General features: G+C 35.9%; 1 protein-coding gene across 13 annotated transcripts in view; it reads left to right on the top strand.

Moving 5' to 3' along the window:
• LOC101254459 (ABC transporter C family member 17) overlaps nucleotides 1-20,131 on the top strand; it is a 67,032-nt gene that overhangs the window by 34,904 nt on the left and 11,997 nt on the right. For 12 of the 13 annotated variants that reach the window (XR_011213462.1, XR_011213461.1, XM_069292670.1 and 9 more), the window contains 8 exons: nucleotides 1,589-1,729; nucleotides 4,250-4,450; nucleotides 4,624-4,722; nucleotides 4,840-4,992; nucleotides 5,271-5,650; nucleotides 6,998-7,178; nucleotides 7,549-7,872; nucleotides 11,742-12,495. Coding sequence is in view for 11 of the 13 variants with exons in the window: in XM_069292670.1 (XP_069148771.1) it covers nucleotides 1,589-1,729; nucleotides 4,250-4,450; nucleotides 4,624-4,722; nucleotides 4,840-4,992; nucleotides 5,271-5,650; nucleotides 6,998-7,178; nucleotides 7,549-7,872; nucleotides 11,742-12,495 (2,233 nt within the window). In the remaining 2 variants the exon portion in view is untranslated. Of the gene's footprint in view, nucleotides 1-1,588; nucleotides 1,730-4,249; nucleotides 4,451-4,623; nucleotides 4,723-4,839; nucleotides 4,993-5,270; nucleotides 5,651-6,997; nucleotides 7,179-7,548; nucleotides 7,873-11,741; nucleotides 12,496-18,786; nucleotides 18,853-20,131 lie in introns of all 13 variants that reach the window. The other variant, XM_026028598.2, reaches the window with a different exon arrangement.

The following is a 20,131-nucleotide window of genomic DNA, read 5'->3' on the forward strand; positions in this document are numbered from 1 at the left end:
AACAAATGGTCAGATTCTCTAAAGCCGTCTACCTGAGATTTTGATTTCATATGTTAAAACTTCAAAAGCCCCAAAACACGGGAATTTCACGAAACTTAAACAAACGACCAGACAAACTAGCTGTCAATCCCACCAAGTCATAAATGACATGAGGTCACTACAAGAAAGCTATAAACGCTGAAAAGATCTGAAAACGGAGGAAATAACCTGTAGAGTTATTAGTTATTACACATATGTGCCCTTACATAATTAAAGGATATTACATAATCATTTATTTAAAACTATGTTATTCGTCCGCGCTTTGCGTGGTTACAAATAATAATTGCATTGAATTTGCAATTAATTTTTTATTTATATTCATTCATTACAAATAATGACAAATAGGTTCTTAAAAAAATATTAGCAATATTTCAAGATGAATATGATTATTTTTCATTATCATATAGCCCAAGAACCTCCAATGAATGAATTATTCACGAAATAATAAATCATTGGTTCTTTAATGAACATTAAAAGGAAAATAAAGAAGAAAAAAAGAATATGTATGCAAATGCATTGCATAATATAAAGAAACAATTAAGTTGTATAGATTATATAATTGTGATATATGTCTTAGGAGAAAATTCAAAAACTTGTTAACATAATCAAAAAGGAAATTACCCTTGAACATCAAAGCAATTTTAACTTTTGAACTAGCATAATGGATTTCTTCAATTGATAAGTGAGAAATTTCATATTCATGTTAAAATAGATAATATATGAGTTTATATATAGTACTTTTAAATTATAAAATTTAACATAGAATATCAAAACATAGATTCTTGAAATTGAGTACAATAATTATTTTCTGCACAATGAATATATGTACTATATGCGTATATGTTCAATATAATCAGAGATAATAACTTTGAAGAAACACAAAAGCAAAGTTTAAAACATCTACTCAAAAACAACAATTCATATCATACGCATAAACTAATGAGTGTACAAAAACATACCAGAATATGTAAAAATAGAATGAAATAGAAAGGAAAAAATCGAGTCCACTGAATGCACAATATCCCCTTAAAAAAAGCCTCCAATACCATAGGTTTAAATAATTACATCCTATAAGAATGGAACAATTTTATTCACCAACTTATTGATACAAAAACAATGGTGTTAGTAAGTCACTCAACGGAGCAAAGTTCACAAATATTTAATTTTACAGAAGTAGAAGAAAAAGATCAAATTTTTTGTTATTTTAAAATAAGAGGAAATTCCACAATTTACAAATACAAAGGGTAGTGTGACCAACTATTTATTGTACCTTATCAGAAAGGATACAACTATTTGGAAAAGTTGCAACCCTTCCGAAAGTTCACAACCTTTCATAATAGTCACTACTTTTCATAAAGTCGCAACTCTTCATTGGCTTGTGGTGGCGCCATGTAGGCGGACCTAGGGTTCTCTCTTTGTGTGTATATATATATATATATATATATATATATATATAGATATATATAGATATATATAGATATATATATGATATATGATATCTGATATATGATTGGATTATTACATATTGTTCCGTCTATCTTACATACAGGTTGTAAATTCAAATGTATCTTTGCAACGAATGGAGGAGTTGTTCTTAGCTGAAGAGAGAGTTCTCTTACCTAATCCACCACTTGAACCTGGGCTTCCTACGATTTCAATCAGGGACGGATTCTTTTCATGGGATTCTAAGGTCTAGCTCTTCTTTATCTATCTGTTATTTTGCACTTAGCCACTGGAAGATTATTGTGGTTGCATAGTTCTAAGCAGCCTGCCTTTATCATCATTTGATTTTTCCTAGCCAAAGTTTTTCTTGTAGTGCAAGACCATGTGGATCTGTAATATTGTGTTAATGCACAGAAGGGCCTTGAAACTACTTGCTAGTAGCAATGCATCCCTATTCCTTTAATGCTTTTGAAGTGTATGTTTGCCAATGGTTACGGTATAACTCTTAAAAATCATTAATTATCATGATGTTTGCTGCATGGAATCTCTCTAGTGTAGCAAATGTGTGGAAAATCCAATAAGTAAAGTAATCTGAGAAGCTTGTTCATTTCTTTGGTTTAGAATACCTGGATTGTAACTTGCCTCTGAACCTTGAGGTTGAGTGAAGAGAGGGCTTTCACTTCATTTGCCATGTTCTATATTGTTTCATTTTTATATCACATGTTACAATTTATGCAGAAAATAAGCAATTGCACAGAACAAGTTCTTCTACTAAAGTATTCTTAAGTGTCTGTGTGCGGAGAAATGTATGAAAGAAGATAAACAAGGGAAGGGATATCAGTTGTTTATTTATCATTTTCTAGTTCAATTGGCCTCTAAGACTATCTTATAATCCTGCCAAATTTATTTGGCCATTTTTTTTCTTTCAAGACATGTTTGCACTTAATTGTCTTACTGTTGAACTTGTTTGGCGGGGGTTTATAATTTCACTTTAACTGTTTGTTCTCTAACTGGTAATCTTGTTTGGTGAGGATTTATAGTTTTTTCCGTAATCCCTTTATGAACCAAATGAGCTTAGTGCATTTTCCCTAGGCAGAAACAAGCGAAAACATAAATGGCATCTTGTGGGAAGAGTTTAAGTCTTCTCGATAAGCTCCGAATACACAAAGTAGTAGAATAGAAAAATAATAATAATTTGAAAAAAAGTAAAGATAGAATTCGAATAAAATAATCGAGAATAGTTTAAATACTCGAAAATAAGAAGAAATATACAACCCTGGATAAATATCACAAGCAACATTCGCTATATGATATTTGATCTCCTCCAGAGAACGACAAACTAGAACCAAAGATATAAAAATAAAGAAGATTACCTTAAAGAATTCTAGTTCCTTTGTTGTGAGCCTAGTCAGTCTGTTCATGCATTCTCCACGATAAGAACACCAAGAAGCTGTGTATCGAATCCAAAGGTATCTAAAGAGTTCTCCTGGAAAAGGGTTATCCTTCAAAAAGAATGAGCAAAGAAGTGTTGAGGCTTATACGGATGTGGACTGGGCTAGTTCATCTATTGATAGGAAGTCTACATCCGGATATTGTACATTTGTTTGGGGAAATTTAGTGAGATGGAGAAGAAAGAGGCAAAATGTGGTGGCTCGAAGTAGTGCTGAGGCTGAGTATCTATCCATGGCACACGGAGTATGTGAAATATTGTGGCTCAACAGATTTTTGTAAGAACTAAGAAGCCTGCGATTTTTCCAATGAAGTTGTCTTGTGAAAATAAGGCTTCCATAGGCATTGCTCATAAACCAGTTCAACATGATAGAACAAAGCACGTTTAAGTAGGACACTTCATTAAGGAGAACATTATAGACGGAAGTATGTGCATTCCTTTTGTTCCAACAACTGAACAAGTTGAAGATATTTTTAGCGAAGGTCTTTTCAGAACTACTTTTGAGTCCTTTTTGAGCAAGTTAGGCATGTTCAATATTTACATGCCAACTTGAAGGGAAGTCTCTGTTTGCAATGTAGTCATAATCTTCTTCACCAATGAGTTGGCAGATTTGAATATATTCTTCTCCACAAATAAGCTGGCAGATTTACTTATAATATGCTTCTGCAAATATGGGATTAGAATATAGTATTCTAGGAAATAGTTTAGAGGAAATCCCTTGATTCAAGGATTTTCTAAGAATTAGGGATTAATTAGTTTATTTGGTCTTACTTGCTCTCTTATAAATTTAGTACAAACACTATAAATAAAAATATTCTTTTGCAGTATCTAAACTTTCAGTACTGAATCACCTCAGAGCCTCTCAAGCAATCAAAACATATACACAAGATCAAAATAATCATATGAACCTATCGGGCCCTTCAAATAATGAATTGAAGCTTATTTACTCAAAACGTAGACTTTGATCAAATCTCTTACCTTTAGGCTTCTAGGTTAAGATAAATAATTCCAAAACACTTCCAGATCTCTCAGGACCTGTCCCTTCCATACCTAAGTCATAAATTACCAAATGTACCAGTGGAAGTTGCAAATAAGGAAATTGGGTCCTAGAACTCAAAACGACCTACTGGGCCGTCACATATCATTGCCTTGTAAAAAATTGAAAATGATCACTTCATGGTAGAACTTCGATCCGAGTTCCTCAAATTGTTCTTTCACACTGACATTTTTATTTTCCTGGATAACTGTCACGAGGTTGGAGGTTTTTGTTCCTTTTTCAATTTCTATGCATCCAATATTAACCTCCTATTTTTACAGGCTGAACATCCCACTTTGTCAAATATTAATTTGGATATACCAGTTGGTGAGCTAGTTGCTATTGTGGGTGGGACTGGAGAAGGAAAGACATCTCTGATTTCAGCAATTCTTGGGGAGTTTCCTCCTTTAGGCAATGCAAGTGTCACTATCAGAGGTTCCATTGCATATGTTCCTCAAGTTTCCTGGATCTTCAATGCCACTGTGAGCTTCAATTTATCCCTATTCCTTGTTATGCCTGTAGCACAAGTATGTTTACATGAGCATACTATTTCGGGGAGTCATTACAATATGTTGTAGATATTCTTAAAATGTGATAAATTATCTCTGGGTATTTATATGAAACAATGCAATTACCTTTACCTTACTGTTTTTAGGTACGTGAAAATATATTATTTGGTTCCAACTTTGAACCAACAAGATATTGGAAGGCAATAAACGTCACTGCATTGGACCATGATCTTGAGTTACTTCCAGTTAAGTACATTTGATGGTAGTGTATTTGTGTCAATATATCTTTATGATGTATGGAATTTTCTATTTACTAGTTAGTCTAAATGAAACTGCTATGTTCACACATATAAAATATTCAGGGTGGGGACCTTACAGAAATCGGCGAAAGAGGAGTGAATATTAGCGGAGGACAAAGGCAAAGAGTGTCGATGGCTAGAGCTGTCTACAAAAATTCCGATATCTATATATTTGATGATCCCTTAAGTGCTCTTGATGCACATGTTTCCCATCAGGTAATTATCTTGTATGAATGCCTGGACAACACCATTTCAGTAAGGGAATGGGATATCAACATTACCTGAGAAGACCTTCCTTCTATATCCAATCTTCATATCCACCACCTGTAGATTTTTCCAAATTGACTAACCTCTTTCGTGTATATGTACAAGACTAATTTGCAGTAATTGGTCATAATTCACTGATTGCAATTGTTCCATCGTTCTTGTTGCAGTTTTTAAGCATATGCTAAATTCAATTTGGATCTAACTTGCAGTGCAATGGGATTTTTCAGGTTTTTAAAAACTGTATAAAGGAAGAATTGCAAGGAAAGACTAGGGTGCTTGTGACAAATCAGCTGCATTTTCTACCTCAGGTGGATCGGATCATTTTGGTTTCTGAAGGAATGGTGAAAGAGGATGGGACCTTCGAGAAGCTTTTGGAACATGGCACACTTTTTCCAAAGCTAATGGAAAATGCTGGGAAAATGGAAAGTTATGGTGTTGAAACTGAATATGACCCAAACTTTGACAGTGAGAGTTCACAGTCTTCAAGCACAAGGCAAGAGCACCAACAAGATGTAACCTCTGTAACCAAAAGGAAGGCTGGTAAATCTGTTCTTATCAGGCAGGAAGAGCGGGAAACTGGTATTATCAACTGGAGTGTTTTGATGAGGTAACAAGTTAATGTATATGCTTTGAGACATTTATCCTTGGAAATTTTAATCAAGTCACTCAGACATGAATATCCTGGTAATTCAACAATTTTAGAATCCTAATTTCTTTTTCAGAATTTTTAAAAAGACGAGACTTACAACATTTATTAAGAGAAAAATTCATGGCACAAACTTTTCTCAAATATTTCCATTCTCTTGCTTCTCCCATTGCATCTAGACACTGGTGGAATTAAAAAATGTTATTGTCTGTAGTGCATAGTTTCTAGCATGGGCCTTGGAATATTCCATTTATTTCTAGTGGTTTGTGTACCCCCTTTAGGAACACAACATCATCGTTGAGGTTTTCCTAATCTCCATACTAGGGGATGTGTCGGCTCCAATACCACCTGTAATAGCTAGGCCCCAACTGCCAAGGTATTCCCTAACGCAACCTTTTAGTCCTTGCGGTTTTCTCCCCTTGTTACCCAAAGGCATCCCAGAATTGAATTCCTGACCTCGCTCTGTATAACCCCTAACTTTTTCCTCCAGTTCTGATGTGCTATTTATCTAAGGTAAGTGATAACAACAAGGTCAGGGAGATCGCAATTTTAGAGTTTTGAGTACTGGACGTGCGGAAGAAAAATATGAATGAATCTGGAATATGAGAATAAAGATATTGGAATTCGACGGAACAGTCCACAAATTTCCATGAATGTGATGTTTTAAAGCTTTGACAAGGTCAAGAGTAACAAAATATTGATTATGAGAAGAAATATAACACCTTTGCTTGAGAAAATGAATCAAAACGATAGATTTGGATCTTGTCCACTTCATGATAACTTAAACAACAATTAGTATGGAAAAACTATTCGCCTTTTAAAGAATATCAAAAAGGAATCACTGATATCACAAGAAGAAACTACCTTTACATCAAGACTTGAACTATGAACTTGGTTACAGCACTTTATCTTGCTAAAAAAAAAACAGAAAACAAAAGTTTTAACTTGCTGATTTGATTTTCTGACATCAGGAAATTTATCTGGTCAAGATGAATCTGATTAATTTGATAGAAGAACATAAATCTCCAAATAAAAACCATATCTAACGTAAATATCTAACAATTACCATTCAACTTTGAACCAAGGGGAAAATATGACTATGTTTATACTAGATTTAAGGGAGATTGCACCATATCACCCCCCTGTAAAAGTTCTATTGCATTTGTATGGATGATATGAAGTAATGGAGTAACTTTCCAATGTTTTCATTCATCATCATAGGCTCAAGAATAGTTCTTTTTAACTATGTTTAGTAGAAACCCTTAGCTTATGGTTGGAAATGTGCTTTTGTTCAAATTTCCTTATCAGGTACAAAGATGCTTTGGGAGGTTTGTGGGTTGTCATGATTCTGTTTGGCTGCTACACATTGACTGAAATTCTTCGAATTCTGAGTAGCAGTTGGCTAAGTGTCTGGACCAAAGCAAGTGCCTCACAGAGCAATGGAGCTGGATTTTATATCTTGGTGTATGCTATTTTGTCATTCAGTCAGGTGCGAGTGCAGTTTTCCACCTTAATTAATTGCAATCATCAGTGATCATCCTTGGTTATTCAGATTTCTGTGCTTTATCTACTTTTCTTTTTTCCTCTCTTCCTTACATCTAAAGATGGGTACCTAGCCCTATGTAAAGGAGAAACTTCCTGCTACAGAATTCCTCTCAATAAGCACGAAGCCCAGTGATATATATGTATATGAGGGAGATCCTCCATTAGCTTAGTATTTTAGCTTCACAGTTGAAAATGAAGTCAAAGGAACAGGAGATTTCCTAAATGTCATTATGTTTCTTCAGAGGAGTATTGTGTAACTCTCAAGTCCATGAATATGAATTAAAGGAGGCTCATTCTGGATTCACTTTCTACAGGTGATTGTAACACTGGCAAATTCCTTCTGGTTGATTATCTCTAGTCTAAATGCAGCTAAAGGGATTCATGACACCATGCTGCATTCAATACTTCGAGCACCAATGGTATTCTTCCACACTAATCCATCTGGACGCATAATCAACAGATTCGCAAAGGATCTTGGAGATATTGATCGCAATGTGGCAAATATTGGTAATACGTGTCTCAGCCAATTGTGGCAGCTGCTCTCAACCTTTGTTCTAATTGGAGTCGTCAGCTCTATATCTCTGTGGGCCATAATGCCACTTCTAATTCTATTTTATGCTGCCTATTTATATTATCAGGTTCGCTAAACTCCAAATTTTTGGTTGCCCATTATTTTATCTTTTCCTCTACATATGGTGCTTTAGGGGTGGGATGGTCTCTTGAACTTCCCTCATGAGCTAACTTTTGGAGTTGAGTTAGGCCCAAGGTCCACTTCTTTATCATGTAATTAGATCTAAGCTTATTCCAATTTCTTGTTTGCCTTATGTTGGAACTATATTTTATATTTTGTCCATGCTTCAAATGTTCAATCACACATATAGCGGGAGGGAGTATTTAGTCCAGCATTAGTGCTTTAGGGGTGGGGGACTGTTTCTTTACAAGGTCTTGAGCAGTTGTTCCATCATGAGCTAGATTTTTGGAGTTGAATTACCCCAAATTCCATTTCCTTATTAATTTTTTGCAACTTCAAAAAACTCAAGGGAGTAGAAAGTTGCACCATTTAAAGAAGCTACACTTATAGTGGTACAATTCAACTCCCCAACTAATCTCATGTTCCTTCCTGAGGTCATGTCATACTTCTCTTGACCTGACTAAAATTTCACGATTAGGAATATCGAAATCTATAATTTGTCATCCCTATCTCCTTAAGTATGCCCATTGTGAAATGGCAATGTCTAAATATGCCAATTGTGAAATGGCGATGTTTGACCAGAATTAAAATGCTTCAATACCTAGGAAATATTGTGATTTACCTACGTGTCGTGCTCGTCAAAGGAGCCCATATATAATTAACCCACACAACCCCACACATATTTTAATGGTTTAGGGAGTGATATTTAATGGGTAAAATTTTGGCTTCAACCCATATTTGACTGGTAAGAATATTATGAGCACACATGATAATTTATCGGCAAAATACTAAAAGCAAGAGAACATCTAGTATGTTTCTGGTATGAAGGAAAACATTTTCTTTCCAATTTTCTCATGTTTGGTAGTCAAAACGTTTTGGAAAATGTTATCCATATGAACCTATTTTCGTCCAATTTAAGGAAAATGCCTTTTTCTACATTAAGGAAAACATTCAACCTCCAACTAAACAACTCAAATGCCACAGACCATAAACCCTTGACCCGCAACCTCTCAACCTACCATCCCACTCCTCCACTCCTTGCTTGCTCTAGACTCACACCCAACCCTACCCTTAACCCAATGCACTCCCACCTCACTGTGGAGGCTAACCCCTCCTTTACCCTCCATCGAGACTCGAGCTTTCAACCTCAAAATTAACTCCTAGTCCAGACCTTGATCCCAACTCAGATTCGAGACACAACTTCCAACCTCAACTCAAAACCTTGTTCCATGCCCACACTCTCAATAAAAGACTCAGCTTTGAACCCAACCTTAATTTCAAAATGGGTCCATTCCTTATTCGAGACTCGACTTTTGAACCATGTCCCAACCCTTGATTTAGGGAATCGTTATTTGTTTTCCGGCCTGAGATTAAACCATGATTTGGGACCAACATGAGATCTAATCTAACTCTTGACTCAAGATTAGACTCTTGATATCGAGCCAAGAACCGATCCGAGACCTGACTCCCCACTCCCCACTCCAAAAGTAGCCTTCTCAACTTTCAGCCCCAACCCACGATCCGATCCCGACTTAACCCCAATCCAAAATCCGGCTCCTAATCCCGACCCCCGAATCGGCCTAAGACCCAACATGAGACCTAACTCTCGATTTCCTACCCCGAACCCAAGAACTAACCATTGACCTGACACGGGAATTGTACTTTGACTTCTAATGTAATATGTATACCATTCTATCACCAACCCACTTTTACCCATATGAAATGTGGGCGGGTTAAATTATTAACCATTTTATGTTGACCCATTTTGACCCAACCCTCTTCTTTTCCGCTACTACCTAGGCCCTTACTATGAAAATGCTGAAACAGATACTTGAAGTTATCAATGCGCTCTTGTTTACTGTCTATGTAACCATATCTTCTTCATAGACTACCAAATAGATGAAGAAATCAGAGGCTGATTATTAATAAAAGACATAGTGATCAGTTTTTGTACGTATTCTAAGTATACTCAAAGAAACTGGTTTAAACCTTGTAAAAATCGTCATAATCGGCACTCAAGTTCACTAGACTCTACTTGAGCAACAAAAACTACAGTTTCTCAATACATCTCATAATCAAAATCACCATGAAGAAACACATTTTTGATATCCAATTGACAAAGAGGACAGCAATGAACAACTGCAATGTATAAGAGAAGTCCTGAAAGATAATTTTAGCATAAAAAGAATGTATCACGATAGTCAAGCAAATACAGCCGAATCGGTGCATATCCCCGTAGTGTACAATAGTTTTACTTGGAGCAGAGTAATAAGCTCCCAAGTTCCACTAGTGTATCAAGAAAATCTCCTTAACCATATCCTATCTTTATAATTTGAGATGATAGAACAGCAGAATTCACTGATGGTGGGAGATCATTGAGTGACTAGGAGTGGTAAGACATAGTAAGCAAGAGAATGCTTAATAATCTATTGTCAGAAGGGTCGGACTGGCTAAAATCTGGTCTTGCACCAAGTCAATACTACTTAGAAAAATGTTAAATTTTATATGTCTAAGTAACTGTTAACTTGATGAAATGGCATCTTACGTGAAAATGGCATGACCAGAAAGTGTTGAGCAAGTATCATAAAGCATCGCAGACTGAACATAATGAATGCATATTAGTACAGGAGGAGGATTAATCATAATATATCAAACTACCCAGATTAATTCTTCTTTAATGATTTCAGAGTACGAATAGTAAAAATTATTCAAATCCAAAATTAAAGGTCAAACTAGTTATAAAGGGGGTGAAAATTGTATAGTAGACCCACGCTGACTTCCAGTTTTGTATGTACTACACAATTTGGTGATGTAGGGGACAAACTCTTATGATGAAAATGCTACTTTGTTGAGATTATTGCTACCATTTAATTTGCTGTTTGGTTGTACTTTTGACAATGCTTGACATATTGAAGGAAGTCGCAATGCTATGTGGAAAGCGTCTCTTAAGAAATTGTAGGAGATTACTACATTGTCTCTCATTGTGTAGGCTACTCCATTCATTACCTTAAGTTTGGGGTTGAATTCTTATATTCTTTCACATATTGTTAGAGTCAAACTGTGATGAGCCCTTTTTCTCTCTTCATGCCTATCAATCTCGGCTTCTCCTCTCTCAGCTGAGACAATAAGTTACTCTGAGATTTTGTTTCAATTCAACCCATCGAGCCACTAGTATTGCTCCGGGCCACTCATATTAGCCTATTGAGAGTAATCTCTTCTACTCCACTCCAGCCCCGATCATGTTGAGCCTCATCACTCTCTACTTTAGACCAAATGGAGGCAACAGAAAAGAAAACAAAATCAGATTTACGTTTAAATCCCATACTCAGGTTACACGTACAGGAGGGTACTATTGAATGCTACATTGTCCCTTTCAGCGCCCTGAGGGTTTCCAAATGGACTATTATGATACTAGGCTACTCCATCCATTACTTCAAGGTTTGGGGTAACATGATCTGATTCTTATATAGAAATTGGTTTTTGTATTAGTCCTGTACCCTTGTATTTCCCTTTTAGTTTTCAGGACTACATGTGAAAAGTCTGTCTTCTCTATATTATTAATACTTCACTTAATCCGTGCCTGTTTGCCCTGGCTGTTGTTTTTGATGAAGCAGATACTTCTACTTAACCTCATAAGTGATTGTGTGCCTCTGGCCATTGTTCTTGATTAAGTAGATACTTCTTTTGTCTTCTTCCCATTCTTTTAGGCATATTACCGAATCAGATATACTGTCTATGATAATTTATCAACTGTTGATTTTACATTCTATTATGAGGATCAGATTACATACTACTACTACAACTTATGTTTCACAGAATACATCCCGCGAAGTGAAACGTCTAGATTCCATTACCAGGTCCCCTGTGTATGCACAGTTTGGAGAAGCTATAACTGGTTTATCAACCATCCGTGCATATAAAGCACATGACCAGTTAGCTGCCATTAATGGGAAGTCTATGGACAACAATATCAGATTCACTCTTGCCAACACAAGTACAAACCGCTGGCTTACCATAAGGCTTGAGACACTAGGAGGCATAATGATCTGGTTGACTGCAACTTTTGCTGTTATACAGAATGGGAGAGCAGATGACAAGGTTGCGGTTGCTGCTACTATGGGTCTGCTCCTAAGTTATTCTTTGAATATTACTACCTTACTCAGCAATACTCTGAGACAAGCAAGCAGAGCTGAAAATAGTTTAAATGCCGTTGAGCGTGTTGGTACATATATAGATTTGCCATCAGAGGCTCAAAATGTTATTTGCAGCCAGCCTCCTCCACACTGGCCATCATCAGGGTTCATCAAATTTGAGGATGTTGTCCTACGTTACAGACCTGGACTTCCTCCTGTCTTGCATGGTTTGTCATTCGAAATATCTTCAGGTCAAAAAGTTGGCATTGTTGGAAGAACTGGTGCTGGAAAATCGAGCATGCTAAATGCTCTGTTTCGAATTGTGGAACTTGAAAGAGGGAGAATATTGATTGATGATTGTGATGTTGCTAATATTGAACTGACAGATCTTCGAAGTGCTCTTAGTATCATACCTCAATCGCCAGTTCTTTTCTCTGGTACGTATTTCTCTTTTCAGCTATTTTTGATACTACGTCACTCTTCCACATCCCAGGATTGACACAAATTGGAAAAATATAATATGCAATTCAAAATTGATGCATGCATAAATCACTTTTGAATCGTCTACTCAATCACTTTGGAATTATATTATCAGCAAATGCGAGTGCATATGTGTAACAAACTGAGTCTACACCCTAGGTGTGACCAACACTTGGAACCACAATTGGCATATAGCATATCTATGAAACAATAAAATCCCACAACTGATGCGGGATCTGGACATGACTAAATGAGCAATAGTCCTTTTAACTCATAACATGATATATGTTATGAATTTTTAGTGAAGGATCAACCCCAGGGCTATATATAAAGTCCGCTCGTTAAAGGGAGGTTGAAACCTTAGATTTCATTAAAAGAAAGAATTCGATATGTTCAGTTCTTCAAAGGGAGAGTGAAACCTTAGAGTTCAATGGAAGAGAGAACTCTAATCTCTTGCTTTTCACTGAAATGTGACTTGCTGATTTATTCATCAAAAACTCCTTTAAATAGAAGTCTTATTACATCAGTAGGAAGCCTAATCCTTGTAAATGTAGGAGACCTAAATCCTATTCCAAACTAATACCTATAGCTTGACCTCATCCTTATAAAACTATGAAACATAAACCATTCTAGAATAATAAATAAAGTTACTTAAATTATATACAACAAATAAATAAATCTACTTTAAAATATAATTAAATACTTAATTAATTGACTTCCTCGCATCCACGACATTACTCCTCTCACGTTGAAAGAACTTGTCCTCAAGCTCAAATTTCAAGCCAATCATTCAAAAGATCTGGAATATTGTCAATTTAATTATCCAATTCCAAATCTAGCCAATTTATCTTGAAGTTGACATTGATAAATTTCAACTCTATCAGCTTGTTGATGCTTTGACTAATTCCCCATCAGGTTGCCACTTTCATGAGGTCCAAATCGCTCAAGCAATTGTTAACAAGGATGTGTCCAAATTAATGGGTTGTTGATACCGTTAAAAGTTGGAAAATTCATCTTTGTATAACTTGGTATTATCGAATGTGAATAACCACTTCTTATCGGCTAGTTGAATAGGTGGTGTGTTGACTTTAGTAGCAGAAATTGTTTATCTATGGGTTGTTGGTTTTGTAGAGCCAACTCCCAAGCTAGACAATTGTTCTTGGATGACTCGGACAATTCTTTCACCGAGGCGTTGTTCCATTGTTGCAATTTTAGAGTCCATTAAGGTTTCTGTAATGGTAAGTTCTCAAAATCTGAAACTGATCTCATCGCGAAATATGGAACTGACCTCATCGCCCATTCTGTTAGGCTCTGATACCAAATTGTTAGGGAATGATTGATTTACAAGACAATACATAAATTTAGCTTGTTAAAGGAGGTTGAAACCTTAGAGTTCATTAAAAGAGAACTCGGATCTCTTTAGCTCTTCAAAGGGAGACTGAAACCTTAGATTTCAATGGAAGATAGAACTCTAATCTCTTGTTTTTTGATGAAATGTGACTTACTGATTTATTCATCAAAGGCTCATTTAAATAGGAGTTTTATACATCAATAGGAAGTCCAATTCTTATGAAAGTAGGAGACATAAATCTTATTCTAAACGAATAACTATAGCTTAACCTAATCTTTATTAAACGATGAAACATACCCATTCTAAAATAATAAATAAAGTTACTTAAATTATAAATAAATCTACGTAGAAATATAATTGAAGACTTAAATTAATTGACTTCCTCGCATCCACAACAATATAACAACTGTATATACATGGAGATCTGAAACAAATAATGTCTGAATTAAAGCTCTAATAACTTAAAGAAATAGATTCATTGAGACATGGCCCCAGCTACCTATAAAATGGAATAATGGTTTGGAATAAATCTAAACTACTAAACTACTTTATGAAGTTTTCGAATGAAGAGGACTCATGTTGATTTGTAAATATCTGAAGTGTAATCAGATATGATTTTATAGGATTTAAATTAATCTTATAAAATCAAATCTGATTTGCTATTGAATACGTTAGGATATTAGATCAATAAAATCATCCCTAGATTGTCAAATCTGCTAGAATCAAGGGATTTGATACCCAGTTAGTTAGTTTTCTATACTATAAATATCTATCTCTATGGATGAATAAGATTGAACAAGTTTGGTATCAAAACTTACAACTCACAAAACTGCTGACCGGAGAAAATGCAATTGTCTAGCCATGAATCTGAGAGCAAAAGCCTGATTCTACATCAATGACAAGATGCATGCAAAGAAAAGTATGTGCACTAAGTATGTAAGGTTTGATAAATGATGCAAGTGTATTTCACTTCATACTAAAAATGATAGGCTACACTTAGAATATATACACAAAGCTAGACAAAAAAGGTCAAGAGCATATCCTTGATAGGTTACCTACCATAACTACAATATTTGACTATTACACATTACCTACAATACTTGACTATTATCTTACAACACAATCTAATTGTTGAAATACTCTTTGACAATATCTTAACATTCTCCCTCAAGCTGGAGCGAACATGTCATATGCTCCAAGCTTGCTGCAAATGTGTTCAACCCGAGTTCCTCCAAGGGACTTCTAAGATTATCTGCCAATTGGTCATTTGAACAAATAAAGATGGTGGAAATGCATCCGGACTCAATCTTTTGCCTAATGAAATGACAATCCATCTATATATGTTTCACTCTTTCATGGAAAACGGGATTTGAGGCAATATGAAGGGCAGCCTGATTGTCACATATAAGCTTCATCGGTTTGAAGTCAACACATTTCAACTCTTGAAGAAGTTGTTTCAACCAGATAAGATCGCATGTAGCAAGAGCCATAGCTCGATATTCTGCTTCTGCACTAGATCTTGCAACAACATCTTGCTTTTTACTTTTCCTATAGATTAAATTGCTCCAATCATGACTCAATACCCGGAAGTAGAGCATAGTAAAAAGTCTATCTGTTGGAGAACCTGCCCAATCCGCATCAGAATATCCAATGATGTCAACGTGAACTTTGTCTTCATATAAAAAACCTTGCCCTGGAGTTCTTTTGATGTATCTGAGGTTGCGAATTAGTGCATCGCAATGATCTTTACAGAGCTTGGAGAAACTGACAAACCATACTTACAACAAATGAAATATTCGGCATGTAATAGTTAGATAATTCAATTTACCAACCAGTCTTTGATATCTACTAGGATATTCCAAACAAATATATATGGTCAAAATAATGGAAATAAAATGAGAAAATACTGACACCAAGAATTTACGTGAAAACCCTTTTTAACAAGGGAAAAACCACGGGCCAAGAGGAGCAATTGATATCCTTATAGTAAGAAATTTTACACTGTAGTCACAAATACAATACTCAAAGTGACTACTGCACACTCAAAAGTAATAACACTGTTTTGATTTCTACCTTACTAAAGTATCGATCACACTCTATTTTTCTTCACGGACTATTCTTCTTGTATAGTCTATGAAATACCTCACTTTGCTCTTAAATTTTTTTTTCTCTCTAACTTAGTGTATTCTACAAATGAGCTAATGAGCTCCTTTTATAGAAGAAATTTACAACTAATGTCATCAATGACAGCTTGAAATTACCAAAGTTTGAAACTTTGCAACTATGTAGTTATCTTGGTAAGAATTAGTTGGTATGTAGTTGTACCAGGTTAAGAATTTAATAAAAATGGGCTGGAACCCTACAATCTCCCCTTCCAATCCGGTGGTATCTTCATCTTCTTTTGAGAGAGCTCATACCCTAAGTTCTTTGCATAACTTGAACTTGTCTTTCAATATCGTCTTGGTCAGCATATCTGCAGGATTTTCACTTGCGTGGATCTTTTTGACGTGAAATGGTTCACTCTCCACTTCCTCACGAATCCAATGATTTCTGACGTCGATGTGTTTTGTTCTTGCATGGTACATGAAGTTCTTACTCAAGTTTATTGCACTCTGGCTGCCATAATAGACAATATGTTCTATCTAATGCAAACCAAGCTGTTGAAGAAATCGCTTTAGCCATATTTCCTTTTCGACTTCAGTAGCCGCAATATACTCAACATGAGTTGTAGATACTACAACACACACTTCTGCAACTTCAACTGCCATTATATAGTTCCATTGAAAAAGTAAATAAATATCCGGTAGTAAATTTTCTATTATTAAGGTCACCTGCCATATCAACATCTGTATAGCCTTTCAAGATTGGATCTAATGCTCCAAAACACAAGCATTTATCTGAGCTTGCTCTATGATACATGAGTATCCACTACATAAGTATCCACTTCACAGCTTCCCAATGCTCTTTTTCGGGATTGTCAAGAAATCTGCTGACCCAACCAACTACGTGAGAAATATCATGTATAGTGCATATCATTACATACATTAGACTTCCAACGACGTAAGAATATGGATCTTTGTCCATGCTCTCTTTTTCCTCCCTAGTTATAGGTCTTCTTGCTCAACTTCATATGACCAGAAAGAGGTTTGCTAACAGACTTAACATTCTTCATATTGAAGCGCTCTATACAGTGGTACAAGAAGTTTGAATTTGGAGCAAGGCTATAAGAAGACTTCATCGGATCATTGTGTATTTGTACAAAAATTTTGTGATGGTCACTTCATCATCCTTTTGTTTATGTGAATGATATGTCAATTGTCGGCAAGAATACTTTCAAGATTGACGAGCAGAAGAATGAGTTGTGTAAGACTTTTTGTATGAAAGACTTGGGTTATGCCAAACAAATTTTGGGCATGAGAATTACTCAGGACGGAGACTCTTTTTTTGCCTTTGTCGAACTGCCTTGACGCCTTGGCAGGCTTTGACTTGCTTTCCTTCGCTTACCGGAGAGAGGATTCCGTCTCAGAGATGAAAGGAAGATTTCTTGGTCACACAAGAAGTACATTTAACGTGTGCTAGAGCGCTTCAATATGAAGAGTGTTAAGTTTGTTAGCACACCTCTTGCTGGTCATATGAAGTTGAGCAAGAAGATGTGTCCTATAGCTAGGGAGGAAAAGGAGAGCATGGCCAAAGTTTCATATTTATACGTCGTCGAAAGTCTAATGTATGCAGTGATATGCACTAGACCTGATATTTCTCACTTAGTTGGTTAGGTCAGCAGATTTCTCGACAATCGGGGAAAAGAGCATTGGGAAGCTGTGAAGTGGATACTCAGGTATCTTAAATGAAGCTCGGATGAATGCTTGTGCTTTGGAGCATCAGATCCAATCTTGAAGGGCTATATAGAAGTTGATATGACAGGTTACGTTGATAAAAGGAAATCAACTACTGGATATTTGTTTACTTTTTCGGGGGGAGGGGGCATTTTATCATGGCATTCGAAGTTGCAGAAGTGTGTTGCACTATCTACAACTGAAGTTGAGCATATTGTGGTCACTAAAGTCAGCAAGGAGATGATATGGCTCAAGCGATATCTTCAAGGGCTTGGTTTGCATCACATGGAGTATTTTCTTCAATTTTGACGGCCAAAGTGCAAGACTTGAGCAAGAACTCCATGTATCATACAAGAACAAAACACATCGACGTCAGATATCATTTGATCCGTGAGGAAGTGGAGACTGAATCATTTCACGTCAAAAAGATCCACACAAGTGAAAATCCTGCAAAAATGGTGACCAAGACGATATCGAAAAACAAATTGAAGTTATACAAAGAACTTGTGGGTATGAGCTCTCTCTAAAGAAGATGAAAATATCTCCTTCCTTGAATGATACTGGAGGGGGAGATTTGTGGGGTTCCCGTCCCCATATTTATTAATATCTTAATTTGATACAACTAAAAATCTTACCAAGATAACTACATAGTTGTAAAGTTTGAAACTTTGATATTTTTATGATGTCTTGGTGACATCGTTAGTTGTAAACTTCTTCGATAAAAGCAGCTCATTAGCTCATTTGTAGAATACACCAAAATTTAGAGAAGCAGTTGAGAGTAATTCACAAACTACTTCTTAGTTTGTGAGAAAATAGTGTGGAAGTAATATAATTGTGAGTTGTAAGAAATAAAAGATTGTTGAGTAGTAGTCTTTTGACACTACCAAGTTTTTCATCAACATTATTATATTACTTATTTGGGTATCATATTTATCCCATTTTAGTATTTGGTTGTTGTTACTCTCTTCCGTTGCTATTTAGTTTTGACATTATCCTTGATATGATTATCATTTTTTTCCAACAACATGGTATCAATTTACCAATCAGTCTTTGATATCTACCAGGATCTTCAAATGGCTCCCTTTGTCCAAGAACGAGTTTGATGTTTGGATCCATAGGAGTGTAAATAGGTTTGCAATTCAACATGCATGTCTCCTCAACTATGTCCAAAGTGTATTTTCTCTGTGACATAGCAATACTTGACTTGGATTGTGCTACCTCAATTCCTTAAAAATGTATTTTCTCTGTGACATAGCAATACTTGACTTGGATTGTGCTACCTCAATTCCTTAAAAATACTTTAACTTCCCCAAATCTTTGGTTTGAAAGTGACTGAAGTGCCTCTTTTGTTGAGATATTCCTTCTTGATAATTTTCCGTTATGACAATGTCGTCAACATAAACGACCAAATACATGTTCTTTTTTGGGCCATTATGTCAATAGAAAACAGAGTGATATACTTTACTTCAAGACATCCCAAATTATTGGTCAACAGAGCTAAATCTGCCAAACCATGCTCTCAGAGATTGCTTGAGGCCAGATAGAGAACGTTTGAGATGGCATACTCAATTCGACTCCCCCTGAGCAAAAAATCTAGGAGGTTCCTCCATATAAACTTCCTTAGCAAAATCACCATTCAAAAAGACATTCTTAATATCTAGTTGATGAAGAGGCCAATAATGCATTGCTGCCAAGGAAATAAGCAGTCGGACCGATGCAATTTTGGCAATTGGAGAGATTGTGTCACCATAGTCAAGACCATAAATCTGTGTGTACCCTTTGACAACAAGGCGAGCTTTCAACTGATCAATTGTGCCATTTGAACCCACCTTTACAGTATAAATCCATCGACTTCCAACAGTAGATTTCCCCTACGGTAACTAGACCAATTCCAAGTGTTATTTGTGTGTAAAGCATTATTCTCTTCGTTCATAGCATCTCTCCACTCTGGATGTTCCAATGCTTCACTTACAATCTTTGGTATAGGTACAGTAGATAGGGTAGATACAAAAGTATAATAGAATGGGGACAACCGATGATAACTTAAGCATTTATCTCTCGGTTGTTGATTTCGAGTAGTACGTATACCTTTACGTATGGCAATTGGTGGGTAGTTTCATCTGATGAAGGCATGACTGGAGCAGGTGAGAAAAGAGCAAAAAATGAGTCATCAGGAGCTACTACTGTATCTGTACTAAGAGTAGTAGTATTATTGTTATCACTAAGCGGACAAGCACGTCGGGTGTATACTTGAAGAGGAGAATGAGTGGTTTGAGGGTTGTTTAGAAGATTGACTTGTGGTAGAGGAAGCATAGGTACGGGCAGAATTTGAGGAATCAAATTTTTGCTTGTAGTGTTTGGTGTAAAATAGGGGGATGTTTCAAAAGATGTTATATCTGCACTGAAATA

This window comes from Solanum lycopersicum, chromosome 12 (assembly GCF_036512215.1).
Source record: "Solanum lycopersicum chromosome 12, SLM_r2.1".
Lineage (NCBI taxonomy): Eukaryota > Viridiplantae > Streptophyta > Magnoliopsida > Solanales > Solanaceae > Solanum > Solanum lycopersicum.